A 23,219-nucleotide genomic window follows, 5' to 3' on the forward strand; every position below is an offset into this window, starting at 1 on the left:
TTCAATCCCTGGGACCCACGTGGTAGAAGCAGAGAACTAAGTCCCAAAAGTTGTCCTCTGACCTCCCAATGCCACGGCACATGCACACTCACACAATACACACACAGAGGAAAGCCTTTGGTGGCTCGATGGGTGGTGGAGGCCAGACACTGTGGGTGGGTCAGTGACAGGTAAGGAAAGGGAAAAGGTTACTTTTTCTACAAGTTTGGATGTAAAAAAGAATAAAGAAATCAGAGTTATTTTCCTTTTGTTGCGAAAAAAAGGAGACTGAACTGGCACAGTGAGATGGAGAAGGGTTGAACTGATGATTAAGACTTCAGTAGCAACACAAGGCCCCTGGGAGTGAGAGGATGGAGGGGACCCAGAGCAGCCGCTGTGGACAGGACCAGCATGCCTGTTCTCTTGAGCAGGCGAGACAGCTGTCTATCTTGGTGAGCTGGCTTTGCGGTCAGCATCCAGGTCTGAATATCTATTGCTTCTGACAAGCAAAGGCAGCTGCTGAACGTTCAAGGCTGACTGTGGTGCTGGCTTGAGAAGTGATAGCACCAGCTACGGGCAGGAAAGGAAATGGTGGCAGGCTGTACCATGGACAGTGCTGCGTGCTCTCGGAACAGTCTGTGTGTTTGCTTTAACTTAGAGGAGTTAGTCACTTTTTCACGGGCCTGGAGAGGTAGCCCAGCAGTTATGGGCACCTGCTGCTCTTACAGAAGCCTGGGGTGTGGGGCCCAGCACACACATGAGGCGGTTCACGATTGCTTCTAACTCTACCTCCCGGGCACCTAACACATGCTCATACATACACATAAAAAAAATTGAGGTATCTCTTGTCGGTGATGGTGTGATGCTTTCTTTTTTTAACTTTGGAGAAAGGTTCTTTGGAGGGAAAAAGAAATCTTTCTTCTGGATGAGTTAACCGTTGTCATAGACTGACGGCCCCTTCTCTGGCTACAGCTTACAATGTGCTTCCACGCATCACTGTTAGAGTCTGTCATCGTCCCAGAAAGAAGGCGGGACAGAAAGCAGGGTGGTTAGTCAGCCCCTCCGCACTGTTCAGACAATAAAACTGGACCTGATCAATTAGGGATGTCAGGGAGGTCAGAGGTAGAGATGTCTTCTAAAGCTGAAGCGACAGAGGATTCGCTTTTTGACCAGTCAGTCCAAAGCAAGGCTTGCTTGAACTCCTCAGATAACCCGTACTTGTTAAAAGGAACTTCTCCCCATTTGATGCTGCTGTTGTCCTAACTGGGAGTAGGAAAAGGTCCCATTGTGGAGCTAATCTAGGCTGACCAGGGACTCAGGATCTTCCTGCTTTAGCCTCCTTAGTGCTAAGACTGCAGGCCACCCTACTGGATCTTCACTTAACCTCTACAGCTGGTGCTTTCAACTCTAACGCTCAGGCAGATTGACAAAGTAAAAGTTGATCAAGATAAAGAAGACTGTAAAAAGGCAATTGAGTAAAAAAAAAAAAAAAAAAAAAAAGGCAACTGATGCTGAGACTCGGTGCTGGAGAGCCAAGTAGGGCAGTTTGCTTATGGAGAACTGGAAAGGCTTTCTCTGTGCACAGGAGACACTGTAGACCATTTATCATTAACCATTGCTGCCTTGGATGACTTACTACCTGCCTGCCTGTCCAGATGTCTGCCTGTCTGCCTGTCTGCCTGTCTGCCCACATGCCTGCCTGCCTGCCTGTCTGCCTGCTCAGATGTTGTTTTTCTAAATCTTTGTCAAGAAATTCAAACTTTTGGAGCCAGGCATGGTAACACATGGAAGCACTCAGGAAGGCAGAGGCAGAGGGATCTCAGTGAGTTCCAGGCCATCCTGGTCTACAAAGTGAGTCCACCCAAGGCTACACAGAGAAACCCTGTCTCAAAAAAAACAAAAATAAATAATTTTAAAAAAAAGAAATTCAAACTTTTATATGAAATCTGTCAGATCTTTAGTTGGAGCGGTTAATCAAAAACAGTTTTACCTGTGAGATTAGACTAGTAGTTTGAAATATCTACTGGAGTGTTAATACTTTTCCCTACTCCCTCCCCTCTAACAAACAATGCTCTTTAACCTTGAAAGCACTTAGGTTTCCTCAACTTGTGTTCTATAAACACTCTAGTAGGAGATCTCAAATCCTGCATTAACTTGACTTAGTTATTTGGACCCATATAACATAACACTTGTGTATAATAATAATACACCGCAGTACACATCCACACACATGCACACGTGTGCCATGTGTACTTTTTAAAAAGACATGCCACTATGTGGTATTCCTAGAAGTTAAATGTGCTTAAAGTAAACCACATCCTCTAATACTTGCAACATGTGGACATTTCCCATCTCTTCCATGACATCAGTGTTTAAGGAAAACATTCTCTCTGCCATAAGAGCCTGCTGTTGGACTGTAGAGATGGCTTGGCCCATAAAGGCTAGGCTCACAGCCCCAAAAGACAAGAATCTAGTGCCATTGCTCCTAAATTGCTATAACAGATGAGCGCTAGACAGCAAAGATGAGAAAACCACAGTATCTTATTTGGAATGAGAATTTGAGGCTTAGACAAATTCAATGGTGAGTAGCTTTGTTTTGTTTGTTTCCAGATAATGAGGCAAGCGGAACTTCTGAGTTCAGTTCCTTGTGCCCCATGGTTCCTACCTAACGTGGGCCTGTTACCTTAGTGGCTGCTTTATGCCTGTACCTCCTTTTTCAAGCGTAAGGCCAGCCAAGTTTTAAAGACCTCGTGTCTTCAGAATCACAGGCCAAGCATTCAATAGGGTGGACACAGAAAGCAGTTCATAAAAATGTCATGTTGGAATGAAGGGGCACACAGCCCTGTGCTGAGCCCCACTAGCAAGCCCCCAACTTTACATGGTTTGTTTAGGTCATTATTTTAACAAGGAGCAAAGAGGCTTGGGGTGGGGCATACTCTGTATTATCTGTTTATTCATTTATTGCCGGTGAGTGATACACTCACAGTGTAGGTGCCCACAGGCGGCCACCGTGTGACTGTGGTGGTCTTCCTCCATCACACTTGATTTGCTGAGACTCTCTCCTGGAACCCGGATCTCGCCCTGGTTTCCTTGCCTCCACCCTCGTCTGGCCTTACACGAGTTCTGAGAATCCGAACCTCACTGATCTCACAGTGTTTTATGTACTGAGTTATCTCCCCAGTCCAAGACTTCTTAGATTTTTTTTTTTTTAATTTTGTGTGTAAGGGAGTGGGACATGGGTGTGTGTGAGTTTGGGAGCTGCTGCTGCCAGAAGAGGGCATCGAGTACCCTGGAGCCAGACTTGCAGGTTGTGGGCCCCTCCACTGGGTGCTGGGAACTCGGGGCCTTTGAAAGAGCAGTGTTCTGATCACTCATCTATCTCTCCAGCACCCAGTCCAAGATTTACAGGACAGTTCATTTGTGACATGAATTGCAAAGCACTGAAAACAAAAATGAACCACTTGCATTGAGAACTGCATCTGAAATAAAAGCACCCAGACCCGCGCCAGCTCTCCTGTCCCCGGCTACAAGAACTGCTGTTTTGTTTTGACATTGGACTTGTAGGGCATCTGATACAGAAATTCTTAATCCTCGGTTTCCCTACCCTTTAGAAGAAGCTTTAACTGTAAAAGTTAATGACAAAATATTCTGAAACAGAGTCAGTCTTCCTTCACCCACAGGCAGCATTTTAACAGAGAATGTCAAGGGCTGTCGGAGGGAGATTTCAATACAGCAAATTCAGTTTTCACCCAGCTCTGCAGTTTTATCCAGTGTCTTGTAGATAACCGTTTGTTTATCTGCATCCCATGGGGCTGTGGACTGTGCCTCCAGAGGAACTGGCATGGAACTGCGGAGATGGAGCATGTTCAAACCCTGGAAATCTCAAACTCAAGATTCAAACTCTCGTCCTGAGAACAGGTGTGGGACAAAGCTCTCTGGTGTTTCTGTGCCTGCCCCAGGAGCACGTGACACAACCCCCAGGTGTCTACAGGTGTTCGGTCACATGAGCTTGTCACCTGTTCTCTTTCCCCGTGTAAATAGAGCGTTGCCAGTGTCCTGAGTCCCAGCCAAAGAGACGCATTCATCCTCAAAACCGCTCCCCCGCCCAAGGTTTCTCAGTCCCTGTTTCACGAGAAACACAGTGGCGAGCACCACGTACTTCTCCAAAGGACGTCTAAGACTGGCTGTTTGTTCTGAGCTGTAGCACCGGGAAAGAAGACTTCACCGCTGGCCCCAGACTCGACTTCCGGTCAGGCAGTTGCGGCGGAACCGCCGCGGTCACCGCTGGAGCTCGCCTGGCTGCCGAGAGCCGTCGAGTCAGCGTGGCTCGCGGACCACGGCCGTCCTTCACCAAGCGGCTCCACCGCCACAGCGCCCACCAGCAGCAGCCAGCTGCCGGCTGTTCCCGAAACGGCCCTTCCCTGTGCCCAAGTCAAGTCAAGCCTCTTTCGCCGGCCGCTTGGCTCAGTTTCAATACAGTCTTAGGTAGAGCAAAGTGACAGTGTATTTCATCTTTTTTTTTTTAATCTTTTTTAACTTTCAAATGCTATTCTTTTTGTTTTTTAATGTGTGTGTGTGTTGCTGTTATTTTTGTTTTTTTAGTGTATGTGTGTTTTGCGTGTATGTCTTGCGGACCGTGTGCAGCTTGGTAAGGCCAGAAGGGGGCACTGGATGCCTGGGGACTGGAGGCAGTTGTGAGCTACCGTGTGGGTACTGCGAAATCAAACCTGGGTCCTCTGGCACAGCAGCCTGTGTTCTTCACCGCTGAGCCATGTCTGTAGCCCCTACCATGCTTTTTAATCCTGTCACAAGAGTCTTGTTTTCATAACATGGTCTCTCATTCTTCTTTATTTAGAGAGTAAAGATAAAAGAGTCATCATGAAAAAGATCTCAAAGAGAAGAGAAGAAATTTTTAGAAAGGTAAAGTATTAATGGAATTTTTGAAGGCTTAAAAAAAACAACAAACAACAAAAACATGTTTTTATAGCATTTTACCAGAACGTCTGATTTCCCGAAAACAGTGTTCATTTGCATTCAGTTACTTTTATGCTCTCTGTTACACATTTTGATCCTTAAAACAGTTTGTAAACAGCTTGTATATGATAGAACTGGAGAGAAATAGGCTTATAGAGATCATCAAAAGCATCAAGCACCACCTACTACCTCTCAGACACTGGGAATTCATTCTTTGTATTCATCTACTGGAGGCCATTTTTCAACACGAATAGTATAACAATAAATGCAAATGTGCAAATGTCTTTGGTTTTTGTTTTGTTTTTTTTTTGAGACAGGGTCTTTCTCTGTCACCCTGGTTGCTCTGGCACTCACTGTGTAGATCAGGCTGGCCCAGAATTCACAGAGATCTGCCTACTCCTGCCTCCTGAGTGTTGGGATTATAGCTTTGCATCATAAAGCCTGGCTACAAATGCCTTTGACATGTTGACTTGAGTTGGGTCTATGTCCAGGAATAGTATAGCTGGATCATGTTATCATTGCAGCATCATTGTTTTGTTTTGTTTGTTTGTTTGTTTTTTAAGGGTCTGGGTACTGACTTCCTGAGTGGTTGCCCCAGTTCTCACTTCCACCAGTGTGTAAGGGTTCCTCCTTCACATGGCCACAGCCTGAGAGCTTTCTTGTTCTCTTCATGATGGCCGTTCTGAAAGAAATGAAGTAGACTCTCATGCCGCTTTTAATTTGCGTTTGTTTCTTTGATGGCTGAGAGACTTGAGCACTTTTCCAGATAATGCTTGGCATTTTGAGAGCCTTTTAGTGCGCCAGGCCTCTTTCGGCTGGGTGATTGGGGGACTGATGTGTAACTTTGCACTTCGTTACAGAGTCTCAGCTGTCTTTCCTCTGCCAGTTGTTTTCTTTGTAGTAGAGCAGCTTTTCATTTCACATAATCCCATTCATCAATTCTTGTGATCATTTTCTCTTCTGTTGGAGAAGAGAACACTTTTCCTTTTCAGAAAGTCTTTGCCTGTGCTTATATCTTGAAATGTTTGTCCATGTCTTCTAGAAAAGTCTGACAGTTTTTCTAGCAGGTCTTTGATCTAGTAGGAGTTGCTTTTTGCTCAAAGGAAGAGATCTGAATCGTTCTACAGATGGACAGTCTCCCCAGCATCACTTGTTGAATATGTTGTCTTTTTTGCAATGTACGTTTTCACACCTTTTTCAAAACTTGTGCAGACCAGGTTGAGTGTTTATACCTGGGTCCTGAGTCCATAATAGGACACTGAGGAAACTGCATTCTGATGTCGGCCAAGGGCAGTAGCAGCTGTGACAGCAGCAAGGCAGATGCACTCACCAGCAAGGAGAGAAGCAAAAGCTGACTTTGAAGCACCTTACATTATATCCAGGCTACTGCTGGAGGATGCCACTGACTTTTCAGAAGGGCCTTCCCCTCAGTTAATCCTTCTGGAAGATACCCTCAGAGACCCACCCAACAGGTGTGTCTTAGTTAATCTCAGCTTCATTCAAGTTGACAACCAAGACTAACCACTGAAAGGGCTTATCAGTCTTGTTTAATTTCTCCAAAGAATCAACTCCTTCTGTGATTCATTCTGTGTGTTGCTCTTTTGGTCTTCATTTTATTAATTTCTGTTGCCCTGATCTGTCTCTGCTGACTATCTTTACATTCGGCTGGTGCTTGTTTTCCTAAAACCTTGAAGTAAATATGTTATTAATTTGGAAATTCTATGATTTAAAAACTTTTATATCCGTAAAGCTAGATGCCTTCATACCGTAAGTCTTCCTTAGCCAAACCCTAGGTGTTTGGATAATTGTGCTTTCATTCCCATTTGTCTCTAGGAATATTTACAATCCCTCCCTGAGTTCTTCAAGGGCGAACTGTTTCTTCAAGAGAGTACAGTTCCATCTCCGAGTGCTTGTAATTTCTAGGGTTTCATTTGCTGTCAATTGCAAGTTTCTTCCGTAATCTGATACAAGAAATTATTTTGATCCTTTCATATTTGCTAAAGGCTTTGATGAGCTAAAAACAACTGACTGAAAATCAAAAGCAGGAATTAAAAACCCAAATACAAGGTTAAAAAAAAAAGGCAATGAAATGAAGTAGAAAGTATTCCTAACCACTTCGCCTGCTAGCTGGGATGTGTGTAGCTCCCTCCTCCCTCAGCTGTCTGTTGTAGGTAGCTCCAGAGGTGGAGGAGGCTGCCAGTCTCCTTAGTCCAAACAAGTTGGGTCAGAACGCCCTCCCCTCCCCGCTGAGGAATGTCTGACAGAATTGTTGGATGTTAAGCTAGATCTCCCCCGCTAGTCTCTTGCCAAGGTCGCTGCTCTACAAGGCACGATTGGTGTCGTCAGTTTTCTTGAGGGTGGCTCGAGGTTAGTGAGAAGGCGGCATACTGGCTCGTGGTGGCCTTATTCAGGAGTTTTAACTGCTAAAGGACTCACCGGCAGGTTTTGAAATTCTTCCATAAATGTCTATTAAGTAGATTTTTGTTATATTAATTTTTCAAAAATCAGGATCATGTTGATACCCTGCTTCTATTTTCAACAAAAGGCCCATTCTTTTTTTTAATTACTAAAAAAATTTTTTTCAGCTTATTTACTTTACATATTAAGGGTGACCCCTCCCCCTTTCCTCCCAGTTTCCCCCCTTCCTCTCCTTCCCTCTTCCCCTCTCCCTTTCCCCCAAACCCACCTCTGTTTCAACCCTCCCCAGCATTTCAAGTCATATCAGGATTGAGCATATCCTCATCCCCTGAAGCCAGGCAAGGCAACACTGCCAGGGAAAAGTGATCCAAAAGCAGGCTACAGAGTCCATGTCAGGCCCCCCCATCCACTCACCAGGTGCCCCATATGAAGACCAAGCCACCCATCAGCCACGTATGTGCAATTCTTGGTTGGACATTCCCTCAATCTTTGTTCCCTCTTTATCCCTGCACTTCTTCTAGGCAGGGTAATTTTTGGATCAAGGGTTTTGTTGGTGGGTTGTTGATCCCCTCCTTTTGCTAGTCCTGCCTGGCTAGGAGGCAGTCACTTAAGTGTCATGTCCCTCTCCCCTCCCTGTTAGGAGTCTCAGCTAGAGTCACACCTATGTCCACCCAAGAGCTTAACCCATTGAGGGCCTCCAGCTTGACAAAGTGATGTCCCCCCTCAGTTTCCCTTCTTGTTCCCAGCCTTCTCACCTCCCACCTCCTACCCCCCACATCTGATCCCCGCCCTTGCAGAAGTCTATTCTTAAAATTTTTAATACATTTATTTATTTGTGTATGTGTGTGTGTGTGTGTGTTAATACATACATATGCATTCCATAGCACAGCTGTGGAGGTTAGAGGACAATTTGTGGGAGTTGGGTCTTTCATACTACAGTGTGGGTCGCAGGGATAGGTTTGGGTAGCCTGCATTGGTGACAAGCGCCTTCACCCACTGAGCCATCTCACCAACCCTCAAACCCATGTTTTTAATGCAAATGTGAAACTAATCTGTGTCCTTTTGCTTTTTCCACTCTGGCTTCAAGCTATTTCGGTCAGCAGGTGCAACTGTATTTTTCAAGACTATTTGCTATTATTTATCTCAGATTTAAAGCTGAAAACAAATACCACTGGAGTGTGAGAACAGTTAGTTACTTTGCAAGATTGAGCTTTGAAAAACTGCAGATGTTTGTCTTCCCATCAACTTTTAGTAATGGCGTTCAGTTTCTCCTACCAGGGGGTAGCTAGAATGTTCTTCGATATTTGGGAGGGAAGTGAGACTGGAGACACATATTTGAGAGGCCAGGGAGTGCACACACTCTCCAAGGCCTTGGGCACACTTGCCTTTCTGGGTTTGGGAACAGTGTGGCCGGCCGTTGAAGATAAAGGGTAGAAGACAGTCAAGAATAGAAAGCAATGTTTAAATATTTTTCAGGAAGGAAGGTGTCCGCACTGTCAGATACGGCAGAGAAATCCCTCAAGCATATGAGTTGTGTAACGCTGGATTTTTAAAGTACTTTTATACATATGTGTATAATTTTCTAGAAAATATGAGGCAGGTAATACAGAAGCATGAAGAACTCTCAGTCAGATTTTGTCATTTAGATTTTTTTTTTTTAGATTTCAGATGGCATTTACTTAATTTTAAAATCAATCATATATAAAGAATTCATGTAAATTAGTAAAAAAAAATTCAAGTTTGAGCAGACAGACAAAAGAATATGAATTGATGTTTTACAGGAGCCAATGTTCAGAAGGCTGATTGACATAAGGAAAGCTGTTCAGTAACTGACAGTTGTAATCTAACCTTCCCTGCTTTCCCCCACAGATGTCAGAAGCCGCATGCAGCCCCAATACTGAAGAAATAACAGACAGGCGTCTGCCAAAAGGTTCTCCACTACCATGCCATGACTCTGATATCCTTGGTTTTAGTTTTTAAAGATGTAATGATTACCCCCATCCTAGAGCTTTAGCATTCTAAAATATAAATGTAAACTAGGCTTCGTATATGATATAAGATGGGCCCAAGGAAATACAAAGAAATGGAACTTACAGTGTTCTATTTTCTCCGTCTTTTACTGTATTCATGGAGGATTCACTGGTGTCTGAGACTGGGTTAGACCTTCATGTGTGTAGATGCAGAACCTGCTTAAGAAGACCTCTTTTGACTCAGCTTTAGTCCTACTCCTTAATCATGTTGGGGTGACCCACAAATATATTTTCTGGCTATAAAAGTGTGTTCTTAATTGTTATTTGAAGCCAGCTATGCCATGACACCAGGATATGTAAATGTCACTTTCTCACCTGCCTTTCAAAGTAAGGTAAGCTTCCCTGGGGAAGGTGATCTTCCCAAGCCTCGCAGTCGCCTGAGAAATGTGGCTTTTGCTTAATAAAGAGCTGGCAGCAGGAGCTAGGGCAGGAGGAAGGGGCGGGCAGGACTCTCAGGCAGACAAAGCCATAGGAAGAGGCAAGCAGGTGTAGATGGATGCGGAAGATCTCAGTAGGCGATGAAAGGGAGATGGAACAGAGCAGGAAAGCAGACTGTGAGAACCACGTGTGGAAAAGCAGTGGCGGAGAAGTTAAGTTAGAAGCTGAGAGACTGCCTCAGCAAAAGGCCAACAGCCTTAAACTGAATAGATCTCTCCATATCTTAATTAAGCCTCAGACAGAATCCATCAAAGCCCCCACAGTATATTCCTACCTGAACAACTTGGAAGAACTCAACAGGAGGGGGAGGAAAAGGCAAACTCAAGGGAACATGACCAGTTAATCTTCCTTTTAAAAATTGTATTCAGAACTGTACTGTTGGGATTCAGACCCGGAGAAGTGGCTGAGACACACCTATCTACCATACCAAAGTGGACCTGGCCTCCAGGTTCTCCCAGCATCCCTCAGTTCCTTCCTGAACTTTGCAGCCCAGGGGCTGGGCTTCCTCTGCTGCAGAGGCTCTTCACTGTATAATGCAGACATTTTGGTTCTCTTTCTTCTCTATTCTCTCTCTCTCTCTCTCTCTCTGCATGAATGCTTTCTCTTTGCTCCCCCCCACACACCCCTTTTCTGCCTTTCTCTGCCTGGTGACTTTTCTGGCCGTGTTCTGTTAGGATCAGTGACCCTGCCTGAGATCTCCCTGAATAAACCTGCCTTTATATAGTTTAATTTGGCTTGAATTGGCCCATTTTGTTGGCTGAGACTGCCTACCATTTACAACCATCGTCTTTCTCAATCGATCCTATGAGTGGCCGAAAGTCACAAATGGCTTGGCGTGTATACATTTCCTTTCAGATTCCATTATTCCAGTTTAATATAATAATAATAATAATAATAATAATAATAACGATAATAATAATAATACAATGTGGCTTTGACATTAGTTCATGCTCTAGCATGAACTAATCTATATGGAATACAAATGTTCTCAAGGAATTTTTTTCTAACGAGAAGACAGCAACAAAGGTTGTTTTCATGAGCTGCTTTCATGTTTTGCTTGGCTACAAGAAAGACTCTGGCTGATACCTGAGGAAGCAGCAAGAGAAGATGACAACAGATAGAGGAAAAGTTACAAAAGATACATAATTTACCATAGATAGAACTGTTCCCAATGAGAAGGGGGAAGAGACGCAGGGTTCTAAGTGCTCCAGAGCAGTGTACTCCTGCTCATGATGGCTAGGCACAGATGCAGCTAAGACACACAATGTTTTACTGTCACTGCTGCTAAATTAAAAATGATGATGTGAACTCTGTCTAATGGTGCTGTCTTGATTTAGATGCAGAAGAAAATCGAAACATAACAGAGACACTGAGAGGCAAAGTTAGAGAAAAACTAAAAAACGCTAAGGTAATGCTTTTAATTGCTTTCTCCTGTTTTCAGACTGACTTTTAAGTGGAACATGGATCATAAGAACTAATTTTTTTTTAATGTCAAGAAAGAGCTGAAGTTGTCTTACTATACCTCAATTCTAAAAAGCTTCACTTCTAGCCTGTTTTTTTTTTCTTTCCTTTTTTTATTCTTCTATTTCCTTTTTCTTTTATACCCTTAATACCCAATCTTAGTCAGGGTTTCTATTGCTGTAATGAAATGCTACGGCCTAAAAGCAAGCTGGGGAGCAAAGGGTTTATTTAGCTTATACTTCTCTATCACTCTTCATCATCAAAAGAACTCAGGGCAGGCATTCAAACAGGGAAGAAACCTTGATGCAGGAGCTGATGCAAAGGCTATGGAGGGGTGCCCCTTACCAGCTTGTCTCCCATGCCTTGCTCAGCCTGCTTCCTTACAGAAGCCAGGGTGGCCAGCCCAGAGGGTGGCACCACCCACGCTGGTCTAGGCCCTCCCCCATCAATCACTAATTAAGAAAATGCCCTACAGGCTTGCTACAGCCCAGTCACATGGATACATTTTCTCAGTTGAGGCTCCCTTGGCTCCAATGTCATCTTGATGTAAGACTAGCCAGCACACACCTCCTGTGATATTAAACCAAAACCAAGAAAAGTCAGTCTGGTCATGGTAACTAACTATATGTGACATCTCAGGTAAAGAGAAATGTTTATATGTATATGCATATGTACATAAACACACCTTTAAAAAGAAAAACATTGAGGAATTTTTATTTTTATTCATTTTGGGCAGAAAACTTGCATGCTCACTTATGCTTATTTTCTGTAAAATTATGTGTTTCAGATCAGTCAAGGTGAAAAGTCTTCAGTTGAGCTGCTCACTGACACAAAGATTCATAGATGGTCTAAGGTGAGTAACTCTCTTTAAAATACTTTTAAAAACATCTTTATGGAAGTGTAGCCTACCCAACAAAAATTCACCCATTTTTTAGCTTAGGACTCAATGGTGTTTAGTTTAAATATAGAGTTGTATGATTGACACTATAATCCAGTTCCTTTATGCATCATCCCATAAAAGAACCCTTGTGTCCAATTGCAGTCTGTATTCCCACTTGGCATTTCTTATCCTAATAAATTATAATACGATGTTATTAAGAGATAAAACTAAGTACATTTAAAATGTACGGAGTTTTCTTGAGCAGATGGCAACTCGTGAATTGGGAAGCTCCATACTGCAGGTGGCTAGTGACCCACAAGGGGAGCAAGAATGGAAAGCCAACATGGAATGCCTGAAGAAGTAAGGCAGAGAAAGTGTCTGACCCAGCAGACTGGGGCAGTAACTGTAGAACCCTTGTCAGGGGTTGGCTGGCAGTTTGTGATTGAATACTACAGTGTGTATTCTGGCGTATGCCTCGCCACACTGAATTGGAACTGAGGACTCTGGAATCACCTCAGCCTCAGGACCTCAGTTAATTATTCTAACAGAATTAGAGATGCTCCCAAACGTACTGATTTGGTGCCACAGTTCATGTGCAATGGCATATTTGAAATGACTAAGATTTGGGGCAGGAGCTGTGTTAGAGTACAGGCTAAGCTTCTGTAACGAAACCCATAAATTAACTAGTTAATTTTTGGTCTGAAACTAAGAATATGCCACCAAATGTTGTGGGAATAGGATGGCAAGGTCCATGTGGGCGAGTATGAGCACGTGTCCACAGGAAAACTTGAAAATGGGGAGCGTTGACCCGAGGCTACACTTTGATTAAATTGTGAAATAATCCTCTAGCTAGGGGGCTGGAGAAATGGCTCAGCAGTTAAGAGCACTGACTGCTCTTCCAGAGATCCTGAGTTCAATTCCCAGCAACCACATGGTGGCTCACGACCATCTGTAATGGAAACTTATTTCCTTTTCTGGTGTGTGTGAAAACAGAGCATTCATATACATAAATAAAATAAATAAGTAAATTTTAAAAAAAGATGTAGCATGTGAAATATAGCATTGTGAAATGCTTCACAACATCCTGAAAAAAAAAAATCCTCTAGCTATTCAGGTTAGGATGAGAGAGGAGAGAAGGTTTTGGCTTTGCTCAATTTTGGTTCTTACCAAGTTACCAAAACACACACACACACACACACACACACACACACACACACACATAAGTTATTAATCAAAGCTAAGTGTAAACAAGCTGATAAAATAACTACTGTGTTGTTTCCTGCCCTCTACTAAACTGCCTTCTGCGGTCGCATAGAAAAGCGTTTCTTCCTTTGCATGCCAACAGTATGTATTCATTCCGACATTAACCACTGATCTGTTTAACCCCAGACTGAATTCATGCTGGATGAAGGTCTTTCATTTTTCATCGTGAGTGGGGAAGAAGACTCAGCCATGAGCTGGTCTTCACAGCAGGTAGGATTTGTTTTATATCCTCACTCTCCCCTAAACTAGCTATTTATTAAAGGTACAGGGTGAGTCTGGTGCTGCGGCACACGCCTGTGATCCCAGCACTCAGGGAGGCAGAGGCAGGTGGATCTCTATGAGTTCTTGGCCTACAAGTGAGTCCAGGATAGCCAAGAGAAATCCTGTCTTGAACAAACAAGCAAACAAACAAAAGGCATAGGATGAAAGGCATTGGACAGGAGGGATGTGTGTGTATGTGTGTATGTCTGTGTGTATTTCTGTTTTGTTTTGAAACAGGCGCTCTGGACCCTCCTTACTCAGCCTCCTGATACTAAAATTGCAGGCATGCCCCCTCATGTCTGGCTTCCTCTTCTCTTGGAGTTGAGCTCATCATCACAATACCTACCATTTCCTGAGTGCTTAGTAGATGCTCAGTGATACTATCATTATGGATTGTGATATGTGACGCTCACAGGTAAGGGCTAGGGAACTAGCTCAGGGGCTAAAATGCTTGCCATGCACCTGTGAGGACCTGGGTTTGATCCCAGCACCCAGGTACAAAAGCCAAATGTGGGGGTATGCATTGTAATACTGGTACTCTGGAGAGGCAGAGACCGCGAGGATCAGGGAGATGCAGTCTAGCCAACTTGGCAAATTCCAAGCCAATTAGAGATTGTCCCAGACAAAAGATGGAGAGCACCGAGGACAACACCCGGTGCTGTTCTCAACACTCATGTACAAGCAAGCGCGCAAACACACACACACACAAATCTGTGAGATAATCTTTATTGTTTAAATACTATAGATAAGGGAATTAAAGTCGGGAGAGCAGAGCATCCACAGAGGAAGGAAGTGTGGGTATCAGATTCTCCTCAGCCTGCGGTTTTATGTGTCTTGTTTTCCTTGTTGTCTAAAAAGTATCTGCTCATATTTTAGTTGTGATGGCGAGTTGTGGCCTCTGTTACTCCTCATGTCTCTGGTGTTTGTTCCTTCACAGAAAACTACAAACTCTCCTCTGTTCTCTCCATTCTGTTTTGATATGTTCTGATGTGGTCCTTTTACTGCTTTCGTTGTTGTTGTCACTGTTTTTCCAGGGTGAAGATGTGTACCATCAGCTCATAAAAGGGCATGACTGTAATCTCATCACTCGAGAGATAAGGCCAGCCTGAGCTGTCTAGTGAGACCCTGACTCAAAAACCAAAACCGACAAACCCCACCAAACAGCAGTGAAACTTGTTATTTCAAAATCTTGAACAAAGAAAACACAAACACTACCGAGAAACTTCATGCAGAAAAATAAACACCATCTGAAATCTTCTGCACTGAGAAAATTTCTGTTAACCTTTTCTCACAATGTTCTCTGTGCTCGTGCACTGCACAATTTTATACAAACACGACACTCATTCACAGAAAGAACTGGTAAGTGATGATTTCATCTTCCCAGTTCTCCAGCCAGTCTTGTTGGTGCCATGTTGGATCCTGTGTTCTTCTCATGCCTCACACCAGCTCATCACAAGTCTGCTTGTTCCACTTTCAGACTGCCCCATCCTCAGACCCACATTTCTCCACCTTCCCAGGTGCTGTCCCGGTTTAAGCCATCACAGTCTCTCACCTGGATCATTGCCAAGCCTTCGCGCCAAATTCGCTGTACACTTGAGAGCAATCCTCTTACAAGCAAAGGCCATTCTCTTGCTTAACCCTTTCTAAAAGTTTCCCTGTTTCACTTACAAGGAAAGCAAAGGTCTACTTAGCATTCCCCAAGGCCTGCCTGACCTGGCCCCTTAGGAGCAGCCTGTCTTTGTTTCATTTCCTCCGTGTCCCTTCTCTACCACCTAAGCCCAGCCACGTGGCTCCCTGATGTTCCTCACTTACAGCCCTGGAGACTTTACACTTACTTACCTGCCTTGAAAGCTGCTCTCAATATCTGTATTGTATCCCTCACGACCTTTGGGAGTCTGTTTGAATGACACAGGATTAAAAATATTGTGCCTGAAGGTGCTATCTAAAATAATTGCCCACCCAGCCCAGAATTCTCTGTGACCTTACTCTGCTATATTTTTCTTCATAATTCTCAGTACTTCCCAATACATATTTTTTGTCTGTTTTCTTCCTGGAGTGTATTAGGCACTCAATGAATATTTTAATATCAAAAAATATGGTTTTGTTTTTCAATTTTTCCCAAGGTCTTAAATACAAAGTCAGCTGATCTTCCAGCAACTTAAGATCTAGGCTAGGGGATAGGATTTTCTGGGAAAGGAGAAACGTCTGTCCCTGTTCTTCCCACTGAGCAGAGTGCAGGAGCCACATGCTATGATTGGACATTTTCCTTCTCACACAGCAAGGATGAAATAAGTTCAGCAAAGGTGGAGGCCCAGGTCCAGCGAGGCATGCTGGAATCCAGGTGAAATGGATGCTATTTGGAGTTAGCTGAAAGTGCTATCTTCCTGCTGGAAGGCTATGGGAAGCTACAGTCCCTGTCACATCAAGAAATCTATTTGACAAGAGGCTGAATTTGAGTATGGCCCCTCCCTGCTGGGAGTAAGATGGGTGGTCCAATCTAATCAATAACCCCAGGGTGAAGTCTGAGGAAGCTCTCAGAGTGTTCTGCTCATCATTTCATAGCCAGGGAGGAATGTTCCTTCGAGGGGGGGGGGGACAGCATCTTTACTTGTCATGGTACTCACTTATGTCCATCTACATTTAGATCTTCCTAGGCTTAAGACTCCCTGTCACCCAGCAGCTGACAGAACAGGAATGTTCTGCTGTGAGCTGCAGGCTGAGGACCTGGAAGGTGACAACCTGGAATAGCAGCTGGGTTGAACTAAAAGAGAGTTGAGCAGACATGGCTTATTGAGTCAAGATGGTAACTTGGCTCAGACTAAAATGGACAGTTAGGTAAACCTCACAAAGGTGCCTGTAGGTCAAAACGTCAGGGCCAAATTAGGCCCCCCACTATCTTCAGCCACCAGGAATGAGAACCCTGGCCTCTACCAGTGGTATAGAGGAACATTAGCATGAAAGCACTAGTAGGGGCAAAGAACCCTTCTTAGTTGGTGAAAAGAGTGTTTAAAAAGCTCCCCTGTGTGGAGATTCTTATGTTTATTGCTCCTAAAAAGACACCACAAAGATATGTGGATGTAAAGTATTTCTATAATTTCATAAAAGGGATAGGAAGGAGGGAATAACAGTAGAATAACCTGATACAAACCCAGGAGATTTCTAACTATGCTTTGCTTTAATGCTGGGAGGACATGAGGAAGGAGGGGAAATGAGGAAGAAAAGCAACAAAAACTGTGTTTGAAAATGTCGTCATGAGCCGGGCATGGTGGCTTTAATCCCAGCACTTGGGAAGCAGAGGCGGGTGGAACTCTTGAGTTTCAGGCCAGCGTGGCCTACAGAGCCAGTGCAGGACAGACGGGACTACACAGAGAAACCCTGTCTCAAAAAGCCAAAAAGGAAAAAAAGAAAGAAAGGAAGGAAGGAAGGAAGGAAAGAAGAAAAAAAGAAAAAAATATCATCATGAAACCCAGTTCTTCATTAACAAAAAGAGAAGTTGTTGCTCCTCCGACTCCAAAATTCTTGCCAAAAAAAAAAAAAAAGACTAGGATTGCTCAAAGAGCAGGTAAGGGTTTATAGTCACAAGAATTCCATGATCCAGTTGTGCTAGCACACATTGTGATGGGACTGCAGCTCACAGCAGCTGTTGGGAGGCTGACACGGGGGATCTTGAGTTTTATTTTAGGGCTACAAAGAGAGTTCCTGGCCACAGCAACATGCTGAGTCTCTTTATCAAAAAACGAAACAAAAATAAAAATAATTCTGTGATTCTATTTGATTACTTTCCATAAGTGTACATTTCCAGAACTGAGTTTTTTTACTTGCACAATATAGTTAGATGATACTTTGTTCAGTAGATGAAGATTTTAAGTCACGTAGTCCTCTGAAGCAATAGGATTATTCAGTTTTTGTGAGCAGATCCATACTTGTGATAACAAAGGCACTTTTCAACAATACTATATGCTTTTGTACCTATACTCAGAATTTAAAACAACTCTGATGAGAACTGATGGACTAAGATCAGAAAGAAGGAAAGGAGGACCTCCCCTATCAGTGGACTTGGGGAGGGGCATGCATGCAGAGAGGTGAGGGAGGGTGGGACCGGGAGGGGAGGAGGGAGGGGCTTATGGGGGGGGATACAAAATGAATAAAGTGTAATTAATAAAAGTTACCCTTTCCATATGAGTCCTGTGTCTAAAACTTTCCCCGAGGGCAGAAGGGGTCTAAGTTAGCGTTCTATTTCAGCAACATTTACTGGAGAATTGAACAGGGAACTATAAAATTATATCACATAACATTAACCTTAAACAAGTTCCTCTTTATTCAGTGACACTTTATTTTGTGAATAATGTGTATTATAGTTTCAGCTAGCGCTTGTTCTGGGCTGAATGAATGGGAAGGCCTCGGGAAGGCTGTGGAACATGTCATGTGTCTACGTACTGATCATAGGGGTGGGGAGGGCATGCAGACTGATTTTTATTTTTGATATCCAACAGAAAACAGTAAACGATAGTTACTTCAAACACTCTGCATTTGGTGGCAGTTTACAAAATGTTGCTGAAAACCAAGATGAGGATTTTATGGAAGAAGTAATTTTAACAGATTTATTTGAAGTGAAAGCTGCAGAATATGAAGATGATCAAGAACAGATTAAAAAACAGGAGGCAAATATTTTTGTGCCAAGTAGTTCTCCAGGTAACACACTTCCCCAAAATATACAAGTCATGAATGTACCATGTTATAGGGCGCCAACTTCTGTGCATGTTGGCACAGTAAAAAATAAATTAAAATTAAATTTAAATATATATATATACACACACATGTTGATCTTCTATGTATTTGCTCTCCCACTGTGGGGTTTAAAGTGATTATCTAAGTTTTGTCATTAAGTGGCCAGCCAGCGTAAACTGCCAAAAGGCATGATGCCTCGCATTTTAGAAGATGAAGGATTATACATTAAGAGAAAGCCAGCGACATATAAAAAGATGTGCAACAAAATGGAAAATCGCCTGCTTAGCCTCCAGGAGGCAAGTATATCAGCTAATGAGTTAAACCAGTAGCAGATTGCATGTGACACTTGCTTTTCAGTGAAATACTCAGTTATTATGTTTTGTACCTCTCTCTGATAGGGAAAACGTTGGTTTGAAGAAAGTGGAGAAATAATGTCACTACCTTCACCTATTAGACAGTCTTGGAATTTTAGGCTCAGCACAAGCAAGGAATCTGTGAACCCAGCACTAATGACCATACACAGAAAGGTAACCAACACTGCTCTGTTTGGATTAATGCTTGAATAATGACTCCTGTAATATGAATTACAACTAACATTTTTATGGTTTTACTTTAAGGATATTAGCCTAGTCATACAGAAGCCAACCTTTTATAAAATGTTAAGTAATCTTTAAGATTACTGAGGTCTATTTAATGATGAGAAATGCTCAAATAAAATGTGAAGTGAAAAACACCATACAAAATTTGTATGATCCTCACTTGATTTTATTTAAAACAAACAAAACCCCAAAAGAACAGCAACCAAAGGAACCACCATTATAACTCTTAGCTCTGTGGATTATTCTTTACCTGTTAGTTTTGCCCATTTTACATAAATGGATTAATAAAATATTACTCTATTTGTATGCCGCAGTAGTTTGCTTTTTTTTTTTTTTTGTATAGAAACCAGTTGAAACCACACTTTGGTTTTCTGTTCTTCTACTGATGGATATCAGGTGTATCCAGCTATGATAACAATGCTGCTGAGGCACTGTACATGTGTTGTGACTGGACATTTCTGTACGTTTTCTGCTGAGTAAATATCACAGAACAGAAACGCTAGTGCTAGGTCTGAGTGCATTCAGTTTTGCTGCATAATACCAAACAGCCTGTGTGGTGGTTTCCACCCCATGGGCTCATATATTTGAATGCTTAGTCATCGGGGAGAAGGATTAGGAGGTGTGGCCTTGTTGGAGGAAGTGTGCTGCTAGGGTTGGGCTTTGGGTTTCAAATGCCCAAGCTAGCCAAGCTCAGTCTCTCTCCATCTCCTGCACTCTCCATCTCTGTTTCTCCATCTCTCTGTGTCTCTGTCTCTCTCCTGCCTACAGATCAGGATGGAGCTCTCAGCTATGACTTTAGTACCATGCATGCCCAAATGCTCCCCATTGTGATGAGAATGGACTAACCCTAGGAAATAATAAGCCAGGGTCCCGATTAAATGCTTTCTTTCTTAGGAATTGGTCTTTTTACAGGAATAGAACAGTGACGAAGACCATGGTTAATTAGAGAAAGGATAATTCCTTGATTTATGAGTTGAATGGATGGATTTTGGTAATGTATAGCAAGATGGAGAATTCTTGGGATTGGTGAGATTTCAAGTCCTAAGTATGAGGAGCTCAGGGATTGGTTGGATTTTATGGGAAGCTCAGGGATTGGTGACATTTTCACCCCCTTTTCCCTGCATCAGGACCATTAGTTAGGATGGGAAGACCTTCCCAGGTATAGGAGAAGACCTCCTCATCACTGGGGAGGCTGGAGAGGAGGTGCAGCCACTGTGGAAAGCTCCTGTGGCCGTACCTCATGAGGGCAGCAGGCTGAGGAGGTGTCACTGTTTTGACAGATGCCGCCATTTTGACAGCTCCTGTGATGGCCTTAGGCTGGAGTGGGAAGAAGAGGCTACCACTTTAACAGCTCTTGCAGTTACTACTGAGGGACTACATTTATTTCCCAAAACAAGGCATTCCTGTGTCCCATAGTTCTGTTCCTGCTGTTGAATTAAAATCTGTCTCCTGAATGCTGTATTTATTTGAAGGTGTTTGGCCACAGAGAACTAATAAAGTGCTTCACTCCTGTGACAGTTGGACTATTTGCAGTCTATAGACTATTGTCACTCCCGCTTTTAGCTTTTACGTACAGTGTAAACTCACACCCTTTGATTGTTATTAGAAATTCCATCTGCTCAGTTACTTTGCTTTATAGCTTCCAAGGGCCACAGTCAGTGAGTATTGAACAAGAAAAGACGGGGTAACAGCCACTGTCCTCCCACTTGAACAAGTAAGATCAAGCATGTGTCACAGCTAGCCAGTGCTGCGTTTACTAAACAAGACAGGCATCTCTAACTTCAGTTTCCAAAAATTTGTCATCTAATAGTTAAAAGCTGAAACTGCTGTCCTCCTGGTGTTTTGCCCAGTGACGGCCATCTTACCAATATATTGATAAACTCCTTAGGCTGAATCTGAGTTTGCCATTATATAGAGGATAGAAACTTAGCAGATATGGTTAAAAACAAACAAACAAACAAACAACAACAACAACAACAAAACCCACCAAAAACCAAAACCAAAACCAAAACCAAACATCTATGGCTTTTCTCCTCCCTCATTGAAGCCAGTAAGGAGTTCCTCACTCAGGGAAAAGTAGGGAAGCAGAGGTTTAGGAATGATCTGGTGGTCGCTAGTTCTTCAGGAGTATCCAGACTGCCATTCAAAGCTTGGGGTCAGATTGCATCTATTTTCTTCAGTCAAGTGTCTAAATAAATTTCAAAGATGGACTACTTGTTGCCTTTATAGTTCTGTCGCTCTGGAATTTAAATGCACCTGGCACGTGTTGTTTTACTGGAAAAGTTACTTGTGGTTTCAAAGGCAGCAGAATCAGATGAACTTGGCGCATATTTTTTTTTTTCTTTGAAAGGCAGTGAAGTCTGACCTGGGATGCTGTTTCCGGAGCAGAATGGACGGCCACAGGGAAATGTACCAGTTAGATCTTAACATCGTGGGCTTGCAGTTCAGCCATCACCCGCTCTTCAATCAAGAACAAGTCCTGTGTGCCAGACTGCTCCAGCTCTGCGAGTCTCTCCAGGAAAGGCAGAAGCAGAGTTTATCCCAGCTGCTCTATGAGAAGGTGACGGGTCTATTGTTGACCTTCCAGGGTCCAACACGTAACACTGGGAGAGGACACCCTTGGTATAGAGGAGTTATCGGAGAACATTCTCCCTTCGTGCTTAAATATTTAACCTGTTTGGACAGAGATGTGAGAACAAATTGGAAGGTTGGACTTGTAGAGGAGATTCCCCAGATCTGCCCCAAGGGACAGCCACTAGTCCAGCCATTCTCAACCTGTGGGTCATGACCCATTTGGGGATAAGATGACCCTGTCACAGGGGTCATCTAAGACTATTAAACACACACACACACACACACACACACACATATTTACATTACCATTCAGGACAGTAGCAAAATTACAGTTATACAGCAGCAACAAAAATAATTTTGTGGTTTTGTGGTTGGTGGTCATCACAACACGTGGAACTATATTAAGGGTCGTAGCATTAGGAAGGCTGAGAACCGCTGGACTAGTCAGTGCTACTCTTGGCTCTATGACTCAAGAACAACATTTGAAATTACCGTGACTTTAAGAGGCACTTTTAAATCTTTGCAATTTAGCATTTTGCATTAAAATGAATAGTAGTCTTGAACCTCCTATGAAACTGAAGAGTCCTCTTCTGGGGGACTAATCTAACTCATCATCTAGGAGAGTCATAAATTCTAAAGAAACATCAGAGATGTATTCATTGATTATTGTGTCTCCTCTCATCTGAGCCTTCTTTGGGATTCTCATACCCAAGCATTTTGTTAACAAATGTTCTTTTAGGAAAAAAAAAAAAAGTAGGTCTCATTCACCTGGGTATGCTTGAAATCAGATAGTACATATTTTCCTAACCATGCAATGTTGACAGAGCCACCAAGCATTTCAAAAAGTTGTATATGAATTGTACCTTAATAAATGTCTGGTTGTTAAATACAAGTGTAGCCTGCTGTGGTGGTACACACAATAGTGCCAGTTCTGGGACACTGAAGGAGGAAGACTGCTTTGAGTTTGAGACCAGCCTGGGATAGATAGTGAAACCCTCTTAGAAACAAACAAACAAAAAACAACAAAACAAAAAAACACAAGTGCAGAAACCTGAGAACTTGGTTCATCTGCCTGACTTTCATGTTATTAATTGTGTGAGAGAATTTAACAGTAACGTGGGACTAGTCCCTGTGAATACCGAAGATGCTTCCAGGTTTCAGTGCAGTGTGGGTCGTGGTGTTTATGCATCCAGGAGCTGATTCTGAAGTTGATGCATGTCCTTGAGAATAATTTTATTTATAGATTTCTGCTCTATCTAATGTACCTAGCAAATTATCTCGCCTTAACTCCACAGAGTACTGTCTACTAATACACCTACAGAGGATTTATCTATTGTTAATATTCATGGCTTTCTGCATGAAATAATGCTTGAGATTATTGTTGGTCATATATTTCCACCTTAGAGTCTTACAAATCAATCCTTATTCTGTTAGTCAAGAAAAATGATCATTTAAGGGCAACTGATAGTGTCTGGCATCCAACAGACCAAATTATACACATTTTTCCTTACAGTGTTCTAATATGTGTGCGTAACTTGGAGTTAGCTTGTCTTAGATGAAATTGAGTTCCACCTTGATTCTTTGTCTCCAAAGGCGAGCCTGGTGGCCATCACC

General features: G+C 42.9%; 1 protein-coding gene across 1 annotated transcript in view; it reads left to right on the top strand.

Annotated features, from left to right (window-relative positions):
• Nucleotides 1-4,016: 4,016 nt before the first annotated feature.
• The window catches only part of Cc2d2b (coiled-coil and C2 domain containing 2B), a 72,503-nt gene continuing 53,300 nt past the window's right edge, over nucleotides 4,017-23,219 (top strand). Inside the window, exons 1-10 of the mRNA XM_060389299.1 lie at nucleotides 4,017-4,464; nucleotides 4,835-4,899; nucleotides 9,241-9,301; nucleotides 11,183-11,247; nucleotides 12,088-12,153; nucleotides 13,570-13,653; nucleotides 18,198-18,396; nucleotides 18,592-18,728; nucleotides 18,831-18,959; nucleotides 21,382-21,591. Of these exons, the coding sequence (XP_060245282.1) occupies nucleotides 4,858-4,899; nucleotides 9,241-9,301; nucleotides 11,183-11,247; nucleotides 12,088-12,153; nucleotides 13,570-13,653; nucleotides 18,198-18,396; nucleotides 18,592-18,728; nucleotides 18,831-18,959; nucleotides 21,382-21,591 (993 nt within the window). The 5' untranslated portion in view covers nucleotides 4,017-4,464; nucleotides 4,835-4,857. The remainder of the gene's footprint in view (nucleotides 4,465-4,834; nucleotides 4,900-9,240; nucleotides 9,302-11,182; nucleotides 11,248-12,087; nucleotides 12,154-13,569; nucleotides 13,654-18,197; nucleotides 18,397-18,591; nucleotides 18,729-18,830; nucleotides 18,960-21,381; nucleotides 21,592-23,219) is intronic.

This window comes from Meriones unguiculatus, chromosome 1 (assembly GCF_030254825.1).
Source record: "Meriones unguiculatus strain TT.TT164.6M chromosome 1, Bangor_MerUng_6.1, whole genome shotgun sequence".
In the NCBI taxonomy this organism is placed as follows: Eukaryota; Metazoa; Chordata; class Mammalia; order Rodentia; family Muridae; genus Meriones; species Meriones unguiculatus.